The sequence below is a fragment of the Pipistrellus kuhlii genome, unplaced genomic scaffold, assembly GCF_014108245.1.
Source record: "Pipistrellus kuhlii isolate mPipKuh1 unplaced genomic scaffold, mPipKuh1.p scaffold_m20_p_24, whole genome shotgun sequence".
Classification (NCBI taxonomy): Eukaryota; Metazoa; Chordata; class Mammalia; order Chiroptera; family Vespertilionidae; genus Pipistrellus; species Pipistrellus kuhlii.
In genome coordinates, this window is record NW_023425523.1 from 4804822 (window position 1) to 4820969 (window position 16148).

The 16148-nt window shown below is 61.3% G+C and overlaps 2 protein-coding genes across 3 annotated transcripts; both read right to left on the reverse strand.

Annotated features, from left to right (window-relative positions):
- Positions 1-1887: 1887 nt before the first annotated feature.
- On the reverse strand, positions 1888-7289 carry LOC118727110 (glutathione S-transferase Mu 1-like). The gene is made up of 9 exons (XM_045586918.1): positions 7157-7289; positions 6846-6924; positions 6357-6421; positions 5941-6022; positions 5746-5846; positions 4902-4997; positions 4709-4819; positions 2455-2549; positions 1888-2095 (listed from the first exon to the last, which is right to left on the reverse strand). Exons 1-8 carry the CDS (start codon positions 7190-7192, stop codon positions 2460-2462), a joined length of 660 nt encoding a protein of 219 aa, XP_045442874.1. The 5' UTR covers positions 7193-7289; the 3' UTR covers positions 1888-2095; positions 2455-2459.
- Positions 7290-8457: 1168 nt separating this feature from the next.
- On the reverse strand, positions 8458-14871 carry LOC118727111 (glutathione S-transferase Mu 1). 2 transcript variants are annotated; one of them, XM_036452534.2, is made up of 8 exons: positions 14613-14739; positions 14279-14354; positions 13842-13906; positions 13428-13509; positions 13233-13333; positions 12377-12472; positions 12181-12291; positions 8458-9557 (listed from the first exon to the last, which is right to left on the reverse strand). In XM_036452534.2, the coding sequence occupies exons 1-8, from the start codon at positions 14646-14648 to the stop codon at positions 9468-9470; spliced, it is 657 nt and encodes a 218-aa protein (XP_036308427.1). In that variant the 5' UTR covers positions 14649-14739; the 3' UTR covers positions 8458-9467. The 2 variants fall into 2 exon arrangements, with proteins under 2 accessions (XP_036308427.1, XP_045442873.1); XM_045586917.1 differs by lacking the exon at positions 14279-14354 and having other exon boundaries at positions 14613-14871.
- Between the last annotated feature and the right edge of the window lie 1277 nt (positions 14872-16148).

Consider the following 16148-nt stretch of genomic DNA (forward strand, 5'->3'; position numbering starts at 1 on the left):
CCCAACAGTGTGAAGTCCATGCCTTCTGCTATCTGCTCCACGCCTTAAAATACTTAGCTTTTGCCCTAACTGGTTTGGCTCAGCAGCTAGAACCCGGCCTTCGGACTGAAGGTTCTGAGGTCTGATTCCAGTGCCTTGGCTGTGGGCACAGTAGCGCGTGTGCAGGAGGCAGCTGATTGATGTTTCTCTCTCATCTGTTTCAAACTCTATCCCTCTCCCTTCTTCTCTGTAACAATAAATAAATATATATATTTTTTAAAAATAAAATACCTAGATTTGTCATTTTTACCTCAATGCTTAGCAAATTGTTTTCATTTGTGACTGATTCCTTCATTGCCACATCTTTTTTTTTTTAGAGAGAGGATGGGAGAGAGAGAGAGAGAGAGAGAGAGGGAGTGAAACTTGGATTTGCTGCCTCTTGCACACCCCTAAGGATCGAGCCTGCAACCTGGGCATGGGCCCTGACCTCTGTGCCCTGACCACGAATCCACCTGTGACCTCAATGCGTGAGAGGGTGCCCGGGGCGGGCACACCGGCCAGGGCCCTTTTCTCTTTAAGGATTGAGCTATTTTGTTCTTTTGTTTCATTGCATTTCAAGTATTAACATAGGCATTCATTTTCAGCTGCACTTCTAGATCAGAAGTTGGCAAGCAGGCCATCTGTGTTGGAACCCGGGCCCAGCCATTCACTTCTTTTGTGTGTGTGTGTGTGTGTGTGTGTGTGTGTGTGTGTGTACAGAGAGGAAGAGAGAGGGATAGAGTTAGAAACATCTATGAGAGAGAAACATCAATCAGCTGCCTCCTGCACATCCCCTACTTGGGATATGCCCACAACCAAGGTACATGTCCTTGACCGGAATTGAACCTGGGACCCTTCAGTCTGCAGGCCGACGCTCTATCCACTGAGCCAAACCGGCCAGGGCCGGCCATTCACTTCTGTATCAGCTGTGTCGGCGTTCACCCTGCAGTGATGACTGACGGACAGAGACCACAGGAGCCAGCAAGCACATTTCCCCTCTAGGCCTCTCCCAAGAGCACGGGCCAGCCCGTTCTGGACCTACTTCTGTTTCACTCGGATTTAACATGTTTATCCTCTCTGCTTATCTTTTATCGTGGTGTCAGCCCTAATTTCCAGTTCTTTCTCTTTTTTACCCGTACTGCTCCGTGCTTAAGTTAAAGTTTAACAAGCTTTTAGTTTAACTTTTATCTTACCCCCTTTGTAAACTTCGGTTAGCTCTGCTGAGCTTTTATCTTACCAGTTTTTATCTTTTTAAGTTAATCACTGATTTCTTCATGACCTGGCACGTAATTCCCGTGGCTCCCTGCTTGTTGACTGACTGCAGGAAGTGCAGCTGCAGGCAGAGATCACCGGGACGGATGCCCAACCAGACTCTTCTTCAGAGCTCCCCCCATACGAGTTGGCTCGAGGCTGTGTCTTCATAAGGCCCACTCCCCTCACCAGGCGCTGCTGAAGGCCGTGCTGACCCCCCAGCCACCCCCTCAGCCCTAGCCCTGGGCAGGTGTCCTCACGCCAGAACCCATAACCCCTCCCGACCACACAGGCCCCTGACCTCGGGCCCAGGTCCAGTTAAAGAGCAGCTGAAGCCTGTGAAGTGCTGAGGTCAGGAAGAGCTCAGCTGCTTCTCCCAGGCCCAGGCATGGAAGGTTCTCTGTGCTTCCTTCTGTGCCTCTAGAGGCCGGGAGGAACCGTATCCACAGCTCTCGTCCCAGGAACGGCTGTAGGGGGCTCGCCAGGGTCTTATGAGAGATCATTCAGATTTCCAAATCTCGTTGCGTGTGATCGATGTCAGAGGTGAAAAGTCCAGGAAGACATGGATTCTCTCCTCGATGGGTTTGCGATCGAGTTGGAGAGGAAGTGAAACGACAGTGACAATGCAGTGGGTGCGCTTTATTGAGACGTGTTGTGGGAAAGGGGACAGAAGGCAGGCCACCAGGATCCCACACCAGCAGCGGACAGCTTGCCCGAGGGCCCCCGAACCGTGGCACCGCGTCCGCCGGCTCAGAGGAGGCGCCCCCAAATGCAGAGATGAGGGAGGCCCCCGTCCCACGTTCCCCCTCTTCTTAGCGACCCCGGGCTGAGGCACATGGATCATGAAGACAGAAATGAACAAGAGACCTTACAACCCCACCGGCCATCACCCCACACGCACATCCCTACAACCCAGCACTGCGGACCGCGAAGGGGAAAGGGCCTCCCCCAGACATCGGCACAGTCCGTGCTGAGTCCCGTGGCCAGGAGGGAATGACAGGACAGGGGGGGTGGCCAGGCTGCGCTGGGGAGCAGGCAGGCAGGTGGGACCGCACGGCTGGGAGCAGACAAGGGTCAATAGGCATGTGTATAGATGTGGGGGGGTGGGGAGAAGAGCAGAAAGAATGCAGACAGCCCGGCTGCTCTCCAGGCCCCGGTGCCCCTCGCCCCGGGCCCCGCCCTTACAGGCACTACTTGTTGCCCCACTGGGCGGCCTTGGAGTACACGGGCGTGCGGAGGAAGCGGCTGCTCTTCATGTAGGCGGCGATCTTCTTCAGGCCCTGGGGGAGGGGAGAAGGCCAGAGCTCAGGGTCTGCTTCCCCCGGCCTCACCCAGCCCCGCTGCAGACACTCCCGGTTCAGGAAGCTGGCGAAGCAGCCAAACCCCGCCGGGCTCCCGGTTCTGCTAAGTTAACGCTGCCATTTCCTGTAACGGTGTTCTGTCTTAGTCACAGTTACCCCTGTGCTGGGGCCCTGCAGCCATGAGAAGTTGTGAAACCAGTTTACAGCCTCCACACAACTGCCTGCAGGATAGGTTCTGCTATCGCCGTTGATCAGAGGCACGCAGAGCTGAAGCCCTTCCACAGCTGTGGGCGGGCAGGGCTGGAAGGCAGCCTGGCCCTCCCCACCCTGTGCTCTGCTGCCCTCCCTCCCTCCATCCCGCCCACACAGGAGGCCTTGACCCTCCCTCCCGTCTGCACACACAGTCCCCTTCCCACAGGGAGGCTCCGCCGCCCAGGAGGGACCCAGGCAGAACCCAGGGCTCAGGCTGTGCCTGTGCAGCTGGCAGAGCAGGCCGGGGCTCACCATGACTCAGCAAAACGGGGTGAAAGCTGAGAGGGCGGTGTGGAGCAGCAGAGCCGGGCCCTGAGAGGCCCCTTAAAGGAGAAAGTCCAGCTGCGTGGCCTGGCTCCTGAGCCCAATCTCACTGGGCCGTGACTGCCTCATCCTGGGCAGCTGCAGCCAGCCAGGCCTTGGACACACGGGGTGTGTGAGCGCCATGTCCCCCAGACAGACAGTGTCCAGTAGCTTCCACAGGACCCGCAGGGCCCGGGGCGGCCTGGAACCAAGGCCTGGCCCCCGCAGGCCGCAGGCTGCAGCCACAGCTGTGCCCCGTCCCTCCCAGCCAGCCAGTCCGCCAGCTCTTGCATAATATCCCAGGCTGTTGACCCTGGACCCGAACCAGAGTCGATGGGAACTGGCTGGCAGAGCAGACCTCCTGATGGGGAGGAGAGGGAAGGGTAGACAGACTGAAAGCTGCAAAGTCTGGGCCTCGAATTCCCAAATCTGGGATCATGCCGATCCTGCTCCTCTGTGCGCTGGCTAAGGTAACGGCAATGAGCTGTGAGGTGGGGTTCAGGCCCTGCACCCCACCACCCACGTGGGACCTCAGGACCACACAGCGGGGACTCCTGCACTTCCTCACTGAGACCCGGTGGGGGGAGGGGGACCCCAGGGCTGGGCCACCTCTGCCTCCTCCCTGTGCCTCAGAGGAGAGGGCACATCCGTGAACACGACTGGGAATAAACGTGCCACCTCATCTCCGAGACAGTGTCCGAATCATTGGAAAGAAGGAAAAGGAGACAGTTCGGAAAGGGAAGGGCCCCAGAAGACGTGAGGATAAATCTGTCTGCTCGGTGACTGGAGCATCAGCCTGCATCCTGAGAGTCTCAGATTTGATTCCCAGGGAGGGCATGTGCCTGGGCTGCAGGCTTGATCCTCAGCCCGGTCAGGGGGCATGCCGCAGACAACCAATCAGCGTGTCTCTCTCACATGAATGTCTCTCTCACTCTCTCCCATCTTCCCTTCCACCCTCTCTAAAAACCAATGGGAAAACTTTAACAACAAAAACCTGCTTCTGCAGGGCCCCACCTGTGTCCTCAGATCCCAGCCCCGACAGCCCGGAGACCTCAGCACTACCCAGAAGGCACCCCGAGCTGCAGAGCCGTCCAGAGACAGGGAGAAAACCCTGTCTGTGTCTCTGGGACTTAATATCATTCCCACCGCATCGCAACTCTACTGATTCCCTCCGTACACACTCTGCAACACTCTGCCTCCTCCACAAAGCCCGGAGCTGCGGCGTGCAGGCTGGAGGAGGCCTGCGCTCGCCTTCCTGGCACAGGGAGGGGGCCCCTGCCTGCTGCCCCCGGGAGCCCCCGTGCGGGGGCTGTGACCCAGCGGACTGGCTCTGCGACCTTGAGCGAACGACCCCCCCTTTCCAAAGTTCCATTTCCTAAAACGGACGTGAAAAAGGTTCCCGTGTAGGAGAGGCTTAAAGACGACATTTCACCCGGTGCAAGCATCGCGCCGAGCGCAGGTCCCGGCATTAAGCCAGTCCTCCGGGAAAGCTGGTTAAGCCCCTCTGAGCTCCCAGACGAGAGGAGCCTCAGGGAGATGAGGGAGACAAAAGACACAGACAGGAGGAGGATCAGAGGGCTCACCTCGAAGCGGGCGATGAAGTCCTTCAGGTTCGGGAACGCATCCAGGCACGTGGGCTCGAACAGGCGCAGCACGTCCAGCAGGTCGTAGGCCAGGAAGTCCACGTAGGTGAGCTGCGGGCGGGCACACGGTGAACGGGCGCCAAACTCTGAAACAGGGACATGCCCGCTCCCCCACCCCAAAGCCTCCCCGTACCTTGTCCCCCGCAAACCACGACTTCTTCCCCAGGAACTGTGAGAAGAGCTTCAACTTTTCAGGGAGCGCCTTCAAGAACTCGGGCTTCTGTTTCTCCTGAGGCACAAAACGGGGGTCACCACCTGCACCAGGGGCTCCTGGGCAGAGGGCAGGCCTCCCAGGGCTGGGCACGTGGGCAGCCTTGTCCCCAGCTGCACCTGGGTCAGTGCCCAGGTTACCATTTAACCCAACCTGTGCTCCCTAGCCTCCTCCTGGGGACCACCTCCCGCTGGGACAGGCAGCTGGAAGCACAGAGACACCAGCCTGTGCCTGACCCCGTCTCCTCTCATCCCCACACCCGCCCGGGCCAGGCCCAGGAGCGGGAGAGCCCGCAGGGCCTGGGCCCAGAGGCTGGGCAGAAAGGAAGGTGCCAGAGCTAACATGGCCCAGGGAAGGGCATTCCAGCTGGTGGTGACAGAAGGACACGTGAGCACTTTCTGGACAGACAGGCAGAACCTGAGAGGCTGAGAGGAAGGAGTGGGGGGCACGGAGGCCCTGTGGGTGCCCCAGGCTGCCTGCTGGGAAAGTGTGCTGATGCCCAAAGGTGTCAAGGAGGCGGGGCTAACAAGCCACACACACCGCTAGGAACTAAGCTCAGAGCGCGGGAGTCTGCGCTCTGTGCGAAGATGGAGGGCAACTGGGTGAGAGGTGTTATGTGAGGCACCTGGGGCTCTGAGGGTCCCTCTGCTGGCAGGACAGGGACCCGCCTGGAGGGGCAGAAGCTCCAGGAGCTCAATGGCAAGCAGGAGGAGCGCGGATGGGACGCAAAGGTCCAGTCTCAGCCCAGCCTCCAGAGGGGACTCACAAAGTCAGGGCTGTAGCAGGTCCTGATGTTGTACATCCGGAGGTCCATCACCTCATTCTCCAGCATGTCCACGCGGATCTTCTCCTCCTCCGTCTCCCCACCTGTGGACACAACAGGGACTCCCCTCAGCCTCCCAGGCCGCCAGCTCAGGGCCAGGCCCGCCCGACCCCCTGCACCCGCCCCAGCCCCACTCACAGAGGTTGTGCTTGCGAGCAATGTAGCGAAGGATGGCATTGCTCTGGGTGAGCTTGCGAGTCCCGTCAATCAAGTAGGGCAGCTGTGGGGGCGGGGTTAGGGTTAGGGAGTATGGGGGGGCGCAGGAGAGGGGGGACAGAGGCAGGTCAGGAGGGCACAGGCCGCCCAGGAGCCCCTCCCTGCGTCTCCCTGCACCGGGGCAGGGATGAAGCCTGGGCTCACTGTGAGGCCCTGAGCAGCTGTACTGTCCCAGGAAGGAATGGCTGCACACAGCATCGTGGGGAAGCAGCCACAAGAACCAGGGAGCTGGGGCTGAGCGAGGCCCTGGACCCCAAAGCCCCTGTCTGAGCCGGGAGAGGAGGCCTCAGAGCAGAGGCAGGCTCCCCACGCCCACTGCCCCCACTCCCTGCACCTACATTGGGGAAGTCCAGGCCCAGCTTGAATTTCTCGTTCAGCCACTGGCTTCTGTCAAAGTCGGGCCCTGTGGTGGGGAAGATGGAGTGAAGGGACCACCCCCCATGCCAGCCCTCCCTCCCACGACCCACCAGGGAGCCAGTGGCCAGGCCCCTGAGCAGAGGAGTGTGGAATCTGAGCACTGAGTCTCTCCCCGGTTTGGGGGAAAGAGCGCTGTGAAGAACCAGGCACCCACAGGGACCAGGCCTCCATGAGGGTGGCCAAATCCAGGGGAGCCATCGCAGTTACTGGCAGGGGGGCACAGTCCACCCCGCTCCCGACCTCCCCCACCTAAGGCCAAGGTCCACCCTCAAAGGGTGCGGGAGGGCGCAGGGCCTGCTCCGGCCAGCGGAGGGCGCAGAGGGGAGCCACAGGTGGCGGGGCCCGGCGTCTCGGGACCAAATGAGCAGGAGTTGGGCCCAAGTCGTTGGAACGCCACAGGGTGCCATTACCGTTCCCCAACATCGAGTACTTCTTCTCCTCGTAGGGGGAGTCTGTGTACTCCAGGAGCAGGCGGATGGCGTGAGCCAGCTGCAGGGCGGCGGCACCGAGGTCAGAGTCCCAGGGCTCCACCCGGGGCGCGCTCCGCTCCAACTGCACCCCATCCTCTCCCCCAGCACACAGACACCCGGCCCGCGCCCGCCGGGCACAGGCGGCGGGAGGGCCCCGGGACCTCCAGGTGGACCGGCCCGGCTGCTCAGCACCGCCCGCCCGCCCGCCGTTCCATCCCCGCTGCCCCCGCCCCGCCCCCGGGACCGCTCACCCCTCGGATGTCCCAGTACCCCAGCGTCATGGCCATGGTGCCCGTTCCTCTGAGCGGAGAGCTCTGGGCGGCGGGGCTGGGAAATGAGCTCCGTCCGCGGGGGCGGGGCCTGCGTGCGCTCAGCCCCCCGGTTTCCGCCCCTGTTCCCGCCCCCAGCCCGCCCACACCCCGCACCGCCCCAAACCGCCCCAAACAACCCCACACCGCCCCGAACCACCCCGCACCGCCCCAAACAACCCCGCACCGCCCCAAACCACCCCGCACCGCCCCGACCCCCACCCCTCACCACCCTGTCCCTCACCCCACACCGCCCACTCCGTCCCTCAGCCCGCCCACACCCCGCACCGCCCCAAACCGCCCCAAACAACCCCACACCGCCCCAAACCACCCCGCACCGCCCCGACCCCCACCCCTCACCACCCTGTCCCTCACCCCACACCGCCCACTCCGTCCCTCAGCCCGCCCACACCCCACACCGCCCCGAACCACCCCGCACCGCCGCAAACAACCCCGCACCGCCCCAAACCACCCCACACCGCCCACTCCGTCCCTCAGCCCGCCCACACCCTACACCGCCCCAAACGGCCCCAAACAACCCCACACCGCCCCAAACTACCCCAAACCACCCCACACCGCCCCGTCCCCCACCCCTCACCACCCAGTCCCTCACCCCACACCGCCCACTCCGTCCCCCACCCCGCACCGCCCCATTCCAGGGACGCAGTGAAGCGGAGCGTGCCCGCCGCCGGGCCATGGACGTTGGGGGCACAGTCTGGGCGCCAGGACGCCCAAGGGACCCCACCCGTGTCCAGACCTCGGCCGGCCTTCGCTCCCGGCCCAGGAGCTGGGGAGTGGGCCCTGCGCTCTGGAGACGAATCTGAATCACAAAACACAAGCCCCCTTCCCCCCTGCTTCCCCTCCAGGCACCCTCCACCCCCCACCCGGGGCTGCAGAGTCCCCTAGCTGCCGGTTACTCCAGCGTTGCCCCTCAAATCAGTTTCAACAGCACCTGGCAGACTAGCCAGTCTGAACGCACCTTCCAGACCTTGGAATCCCGGAATCCCGGAGGCCCTCATTCTTGGGGGGGTGGGGGGGAAAGACACCCAGGGCAAGGACACAGGGAAGGAGATGGGTCTCTGTGTTGGACTTTGGAGGATCCAGCTCTTAAGCCATGTGTCTGAGAGCGATAATCCAATGAAGCCCAGCTGGTGTGGCTCAGTGGTTGAGCAGCGACCTATGAACCTGGAGGGCATGGTTCAATCCCCTCCCTCTGACATTTAAAAAACTGAACAAGAATCAAATGAAAATTAATCATTCGGCTTTATGGGTGCAGTTGTTGATGAAAATCCAGAACCAGCCCCTGCCGAGAGGCCGGGTATTGAGCGCAGCCCCAGAACTGTCCTAGGCATCCCCGATGCTAACCGGATCAGAACCCGGAGCACGGGGTCACACAGGGCGTGTGAGGGGGTGCTGGGGGGGGGGGGGGAGTGCAGCGGGAAGAGGTGGCCGCTGAGGGCCCAGCTGCCTGTGGGGTGGGGAGCTCCGTCGGGAGCCTGGGGACTCCCCGCAGGACCGCAGTGTGGGCCTGGCAGACCCTCAGCGGTCCAGGCCCACGGATTCCGGCCCCAAGCCCGGACCCTGACACATGTGTGCTCTGGGGTCTGAGTGGCCCCGGCGGCCTTTGAAGTCCCGCTGTGATCCGTGGCCCGTTGTGCCACCTCCACAGGAACATGTTCCAGAGCCCGTGGCGTGTCCTGCTCCGAAGCTGTCGGCAATGGGAACAAGACGTCTCACCCAGATCCCCAAGGACCCGCCCCTGCCAGCTCCCCCGGGCAGACCCCGAGGCGCAGCAGGGCCTGCTGGAGAGTGAGCTCGGAGGCCAGGAGGGAATCAGACGGGCCACAGCGGGTGTGACCAGGCTTCCCGGGGCTCAGGCAGCTGGGCGGGGGGCCACCCGGGAGCAGAGCCTGCGCACAGGCACTCCTGGTCTCAGAGCAGAGGGGGGGGGGCTCAGGGCTGACCTCCACGGGCCAGGGCTCCAATCGGGCTCCTCAAAACAGAGCAACTCCCGAAGGGACGTCAGTCCGGTTGGCCTTGTGCAGAGGGACAATGTCAGGGGGAGCCTTCACGGAACAGGGGTGCTGGAGAGTCTAAAGTCCTGGTGAACTGGGATGGGGGGTCCTGAGTGGGGGTGAAGGGAGGAAAGGGAGAAAAGAACAAGGCAGCTGGTTCCGCGGGTTCAGGGAGGACCAGCTGCTCTCCAGGCCCGGATTGCTCCTGGCACCCATGCCCTGCCCTGCACTTCTGGGCACTACTTGTTGCCCCACACGGCGATCTTTGTGTAAATGGGTGCTGGGAGGAAGCGGCTGGACTTCATGTAGGCAGCGATCTTCTCCAGGCCCTGGGGGGAGGGAGGGGGTGTCAGAGCTCAGCGTCTGCTGCCCAACCCCTCCCCCAGGCTCACACAGCCCCACTGCAGACTCTCCCAGTTCAGGATCCTGGCACAAGAGTCTTCCTGGGGTCCCCTGTTCTGCTGAGTTAACTCTCACCATTTCCTGTAACGGGCATATCTCAGTCACAGCTCCCACTGTGCTCGGGGCCTTGGAGCCATCAGAGATTGCGAAACAGGTTTACAACATTCCACACAACTGCCTGCAGCAAGCATGTCAAACTCCAAGGCTAACAAGGGCCAAATAAACATGGCAGGCAGCCCTCGGGCTGCAAGTGTGGCATGCTTGGCCTACGGGATAGGTTCTGCTATCGCCGTTGATCAGAAGGGAAACTGAGGCACTCAGAGCTGAAGCCCTTCCAATCGCTCACACAGCTGTGGGCGGGCAGGGCTGGAAGGCAGCCTGGCTCTCCCCACCCTGTGCTCTGCTGCCCTCCCTCCCTCCCTCCCGCCCACACAGGAGGCCTTGACCCTCCCTCCCATCTGCACACACAGTCCCCTTCCCACAGGGAGGCTCCGCCGCCCAGGAGGGACCCAGGCAGAACCCAGGGCTCAGGCTGTGCCTGTGCAGCTGGCAGAGCAGGCCGGGGCTCACCATGACTCAGCAAAACGGGGTGAAAGCTGAGAGGGCCCTTAAAGGAGAAAGTCCAGCTGCGTGGCCTGGCTCCTGAGCCCAATCCCACTGGGCCGTGACCTGCCTCATCCTGGGCAGCTGCAGCCAGCCAGGCCTTGGACACACGGGGTGTGTGAGCGCCATGTCCCCCAGACAGACAGTGTCCAGTAGCGTCCACAGGACCCGCAGGGCCCGGGGCGGCCTGGAACCAAGGCCTGGCCCCCGCAGGCCGCAGGCTGCAGCCACAGCTGTGCCCCGTCCCTCCCAGCCAGCCAGTCCGCCAGCTCTTGCATAATATCCCAGGCCGATGGCCCTGGACCCGAACCAGAGCCGATGGGAACTGGCTGGCAGAGCAGACCTCCTGATGGGGAGAGGGAGGGGGAGACAGACTGTAAGCTGCAAAGTCTGGGCCTCAAATTCCCAAATCTGGGATAAAGCCCACTTTATTTGTTTTTAATATATTTGTATTGATTTCAGGGAGGAAGGGAGAGGGAGAGATAGAAACATCCATGAGAGAGAATCACTGACGGGCCGCCTCCCGCACACTGCCCACCAGGGACTGAGCCCACAACCTGGGCCTGTGCCCCGACTGGAAATCAAACCGTGACCTCCAGGTTCATAGGTCGATGCCTGACCACTGAGCCACGCCACCAGGGAAAGCAGACTTCATTGATCCTCTGTGAGCTGACTAAGGTAACCGAGGATGAGCTGTGAGATGAGGGTTAGGACCGCAGGACCACACAGCTGGGACTCCTGCACTTCCTCGCTGAGACCCAGGAGCGGGGCCAGGGCTGGGTCCCCTCTGATCCTCGCTGTGCCTGTCACAGAGCCTCATACAGAAGAGGGGGGCACCTAGTGCCTTGTGTGACTGCAGAGGAGCAGGGGAGAGGGGCGCGAAGAAAAGTGCCCTCCACAGAAGATGTCAAGGTAACATCTTTCTGCAGCGGCAACCGCACCGCCGATCCCGGCCCCACAGCCCGGAGACCTCAGCACCGCCCAGAGGGCACCCCGGGCTGCAGAGCCGTCCAGAGACAGGGAGGAGACACTCGGTGTCTCTGGGACTTAATATCATTCCCTCCGTACACACTCTGCAACACTCTGCTTCCTCCACAAAGCCCGGAGCTGCGGCGTGCAGGCTGGAGGAGGCCTGCGCTCGCCTTCCTGGCACAGGGAGGGGGCCCCTGCCTGCTGCCCCCGGGAGCCCCCGTGCGGGGGCTGTGACCCAGAGGACTGGCTCTGCGACCTTGAGCAAATGACTTCCCCTTTCAGCCTCGTTTTATTATCTGTTAATGATTTAATAAAATCAATGAGGTAATAAATCTTCTACCACATAGGATGTCCTAAAGGTTAAATTAAACTCAATGTATGTAACACGGTGAGCACAGATCCTGGCATAAAGCAAGTCCTCAATGAATGCTAGTTATGCTTCATTTTAGCTCCAGGAGTAGGGAAGCATCAAGAATAAGGGGGAACCCTGGCTGGTTTGGCTCAATAGATAAGAGCGTTGGCCTGCAGACTGAAACGTCCTGAGTTACATTCCAGTCCGGGGCACAGGCCCGGGCTGTGGGCTCGATCCCCAGCGGAGGACATGCAGGAGGCAGCCTATCAATGGTTCTCTCTCATCATTGATGTTTCTAACTCTCTCTCCCTCTCCCTTCCTCTCTGAAATCAATAAAAATTTATTAAAAAAAAAAAAATGAGGGGGAGCCGGGCTGGCATGGCTCAGTGGTTGAACCAGGAGGTCACGGTTCAATTCCCCCTCACGCACAGGCCTGGATTGCAGACTCAATTCCCAGTGGGGGGTCTGCAGGAGGCAGCTGATCAATGATTCTCTCTCATCATTGATGTTTCTCTCTCTCTCTCTCTCCCTCTCCCTTCCTCTCTGAAATCAATAAAAATGTGTTTTTTAAAAAAGAGAAAGAGGAGACTAAAGAGAAATAGTAGGAGGATCAGAGGGCTCACCTCGATGCGGGCGATGAAGTCCTTCAGATTCGGGAACGTATCCAGGCACGTGGGCTCGAACGTGCGGTGCAGGTCAAGAACGTCGTAGGCCAGGAAGTCCACGTAGGTGAGCTGCGGGCGGGCACACAGTGAACGGGCGCCAAACTCTGGAACAACGGGGACACGTCCGCTCCCCCGCCCCAAAGCCTCCCCGTACCTTGTCCCCCGCAAACCACGACTTCTTCCCCAGGAACTGAGAGAAGAGCTTCATCTTTTCAGGGAGCGCCTTCAAGTATTCAGGCTTCTGTTTCTCCTGAGGCACAAAACGGGGGTCACCACCTGCACCAGGGGCTCCTGGGCAGAGGGCAGGCCTCCCAGGGCTGGGCACGTGGGCAGCCTTGTCCCCAGCTGCACCTGCAGACCCCCCCACTGGGAATTGAGTCTGCAATCCAGGCATTTGCGCTGGATTTAACCAAACCTGTGCTCACTAGCCTCCTCCTGGGGACCACCTCCCGCTGGGACAGGCAGTTGGAAGCACTGAGACACCAGCCTGTGCCTGACCCCGTCTCCTCTCATCCCCACACCCGCCCGGGCCAGGCCCAGGAGCGGGAGAGCCTGCAGGGCCTGGGCCCAGAGGCTGGGCAGAAAGGAAGGTGTCAGAGCTAACATGGCCCAGGGAAGGGCATTCCAGCTGGTGGTGACAGAAGGACACGTGAGCACTTTCTGGACAGACAGGCAGAACCTGAGAGGAAGGAGTGGGGAGCACGGAGGCCCTGTAGGTGCCTCACGCTACCTCCTGGGAAAGGTGTCAAGGAGGCGGGGCTAACAAGCCACACACACCGCTAGGAACTAAGCTCAGAGCGCGGGAGTCTGCGCTCTGTGCGAAGATGGAGGGGAACTGGGTGAGAGGTGTCATGTGAGGCACCTGGGGCTCTGAGGGTCCCTCTGCTGGCAGGACAGGGACCCACCTGGAGGGGCAGAAGCTCAATCCCAAGCAGAACCAGTGAAGACGTGATTAAGTGTCTAAGCTCCTATCAAAGCCTTCCCATCCAGATCAGTAGGAGGCAACTCACGAAGTCAGGGCTGTAGCAGACCCTTGCCAGCTGATTGCCCGTGTCCATCACCTCGTTCTCCAGCATGTCCACGCGGATCTTCTCCTCCTCCGTCTCCCCACCTGTGGACACAACAGGGACTCCCCTCAGCCTCCCAGGCCGCCAGCTCAGGGCCAGGCCCGCCCGACCCCCTGCACCCGCCCCAGCCCCACTCACAGAGGTTGTGCTTGCGAGCAATGTAGCGAAGGATGGCATTGCTCTGGGTGAGCTTGCGAGTCCCGTCAATCAAGTAGGGCAGCTGTGGGGGCGGGGTTAGGGTTAGGGAGTATGGGGGGCGCAGGAGAGGGGGGACAGAGGCAGGTCAGGAGGGCACAGGCCGCCCCGGAGCCCCTCCCTGCGTCTCCCTGCACCGGGGCAGGGATGAAGCCTGGGCTCACTGTGAGGCCCTGAGCAGCTGTACTGTCCCAGGAAGGAATGGCTGCACACAGCATCGTGGGGAAGCAGCCACAGAACCAGGGAGCTGGGGCTGAGCGAGGCCCTGGACCCCAAAGCCTCTGTCTGAGCCGGGAGAGGAGGCCTCAGAGCAGAGGCAGGCTCCCCACGCCCACTGCCCCCACTCCCTGCACCTACATTGGGGAAGTCCAGGCCCAGCTTGAATTTCTCGTTCAGCCACTGGCTTCTGTCAAAGTCGGGCCCTGTGGTGGGGAAGATGGAGTGAAGGGACCACCCCCCATGCCAGCCCTCCCTCCCGGGACCCACCAGGGAGCCAGTGGCCAGGCCCCTGAGCAGAGGAGTGTGGAATCTGAGCACTGAGTCTCTCCCCGGTTTGGGGGAAAGAGCGCTGTGAAGAGCCAGGCACCCACAGGGACCAGGCTTCACTGCGGCCCAGCTGCCCCCCCACCCCCCCACTCCCCCTGAGGCCAAGGTCCACCCTCAGAGGGTGCGGGAGGGCGCGGGAGGGCGCAGGCCCTGCTCCGGCCAGCGGAGGGCGCAGAGGGGAGCCACAGGTGGCGGGGACCATATGAGCAGGAGTTGGGCTGAAGTCTAACGCGACAGGGTGCCATTACCGTCCCCCATCGAGTACTTCTTCTCCTCGTAGGGGGAGTCTGTGTACTCCAGGAGCAGGCGGATGGCGTGAGCCAGCTGGAGGGACAGCGGCGCAGAGGTCAGAGTCCCAGGGCTCCACCCGGGGCTCGCTCCGCTCCAACTGCGCCCCCATCCTCTCCCCCAGCACACAGACACCCCCGGCCCGCCTGATGACAGGTGGTGATGGGGGGGCAGGGGCTGGGCTCCGGGCAGCCCTGGGGAACCTTCAGGTGGAACCGATGACGCTGCTCAGCACCTCCCCGCCCGCCCGCCGGCCGCCGGCTCCACCCCACCCGCCGGGGTCCCCTGGCTCACCCCCCGGATGTCCCAGTACCCCAGGGTCATAGCCATGGTCAGCGTTCCCTCCGGCAGGGCGGCACTCAGCCGAGCGGGGCCCGCGCCGGGGGTGGGGCCTGATGGAGGCTCCGCCCCTCCGCCCTCTTAGTCCCGCCCCCGCCCCACCAACCACCCAATCGCCGCGGGAGTTCTCCTGATGACGCGGCCCGGGAGGCTCGGAAGCGTAGCGTTTGGCGGCTGGGGAGCGACTGGCGCAGGGCATTTCCGCCCCGAGCCGCGGGGGCTGCGGGGCCGGGGTCCGGGCGCTGCGGCCGAACGCCGGGCCGGGCTCGCCTGGCTCCCCGTCCGCGTTCAGACCTCGGCCCGTCCGAGGGAGTGGACGGTGCCCTCGGGAAACAAATCTGAATCGCAAAAAAATAAAATAAAAATAAAAAATAAAAGCCAAAAGCTGTTTGGCTCAGTGGATAAGAGCGTCGGTCTGCGGACTGAAAGGTCCCAGGTTCGATTCTGGTCCAGCATGTACCTTGGTTGCGGGCACATCCCTAGTAGGGGGTGTGCAGGAGGCAGCTGGTCGATGTTTCTCTCTCATCGATGTCTCTAGCTCTCTATCCCTCTTCCTTCCTCTCTGTAAAAAATCAATAAAATATATTTTAAAATAAAAGAGGCTCATCTCCCTCCCCTTTCCTTCCTTCCCCTCCAGGCATCACTCAGCCTCCCCTCTGGGCTCAGGAGGCTCAGACTGCCAGTAACACCCAGAGTGGCACCCCTCAGATCGAATTTCAATGGACACCTGTCACTGGTAGACCAGCCAGCCTGAAAGCTCCTCCAAGACTCCAGAATCCTGACTCCCTGTTGGCCATGCACGCACACAAGTGCTGGCCTTCTAAATAGCCCTCTAATATTTGTCACAGTACATTAGGATTTGCCATTCTGAGTTTTACACATCTTGAGCTTGGAACAGAAACATTCCTGGAGTCCACTGAGAAAACGTATTTTTTAAAGCGAATATCACACTGTATTTATGGTATAGGCCTGGTGAAATAAGTCAATTCAAGTTACTGAAACAGGGAACAGACTGGCAGCAGTCAGAGGGCAGAGAGGAGGAGGGGGTTGAATGAAGGAAGGTGAGCATGGGTGCCTGGCGAGGGTACCCCATCAGCCCAGCCAGGAGCTGGGGCAAGAAGTCTAAGGTCTCAGTACCCCCACCCTATGGACAAGTTGAGAACTGCAAAAGGCTACCAGTCAAGGGGCAGCCTGCACCCAGGAACTTGGTCTCGCCCAGCTGCAGCCACCTGGAGGGAGGGACACACGTTCCTCCCCCCAACGATGCCGGCGGTTCTGTGAGTTACAGGGCTGTGTCTGCGCTGAGGGCCCGCCTTTCCCTAACTCACACGGTGAGCATCAGTCCTGGTTGTACCTGACCGCGGTCCCACGCAGCCCGGCCAGGTACCTGTGCACCCACACAGGAAGTGGCAGAGAGGGGGGAAGGAGGAGGCCACACATCTGGATGCTTCACCCTGGGGGCTCCAGCACCCAAGACAGACGGGATACCTA

What these genes read in the sequence shown, in the direction of transcription:
- LOC118727110 (XM_045586918.1), bottom strand. Translation starts at nt 7,192, where the DNA reads ATGGCCATGACGCTGGGGTACTGGGACATCCGAGGG. An exon ending in TGGGCCTGGACTTCCCCAAT is followed by an intron (nt 6,023 to 6,356) that starts GTAGGTGCAGGG and finishes CCGCCCCCACAG; the next exon opens with CTGCCCTACTTGATTGACGG. An exon ending in CCTGCTACAGCCCTGACTTT is followed by an intron (nt 4,998 to 5,745) that starts GTGAGTCCCCTC and finishes TTTGTGCCTCAG; the next exon opens with GAGAAACAGAAGCCCGAGTT.
- LOC118727111 (XM_045586917.1), bottom strand. Translation starts at nt 14,856, where the DNA reads ATGCCCTGCGCCAGTCGCTCCCCAGCCGCCAAACGCTACGCTTCCGAG. An exon ending in TGCTCGCAAGCACAACCTCT is followed by an intron (nt 13,334 to 13,427) that starts GTGAGTGGGGCT and finishes TTGTGTCCACAG; the next exon opens with GTGGGGAGACGGAGGAGGAG. An exon ending in CGTGGTTTGCGGGGGACAAG is followed by an intron (nt 12,292 to 12,376) that starts GTACGGGGAGGC and finishes GCCCGCCCGCAG; the next exon opens with CTCACCTACGTGGACTTCCT.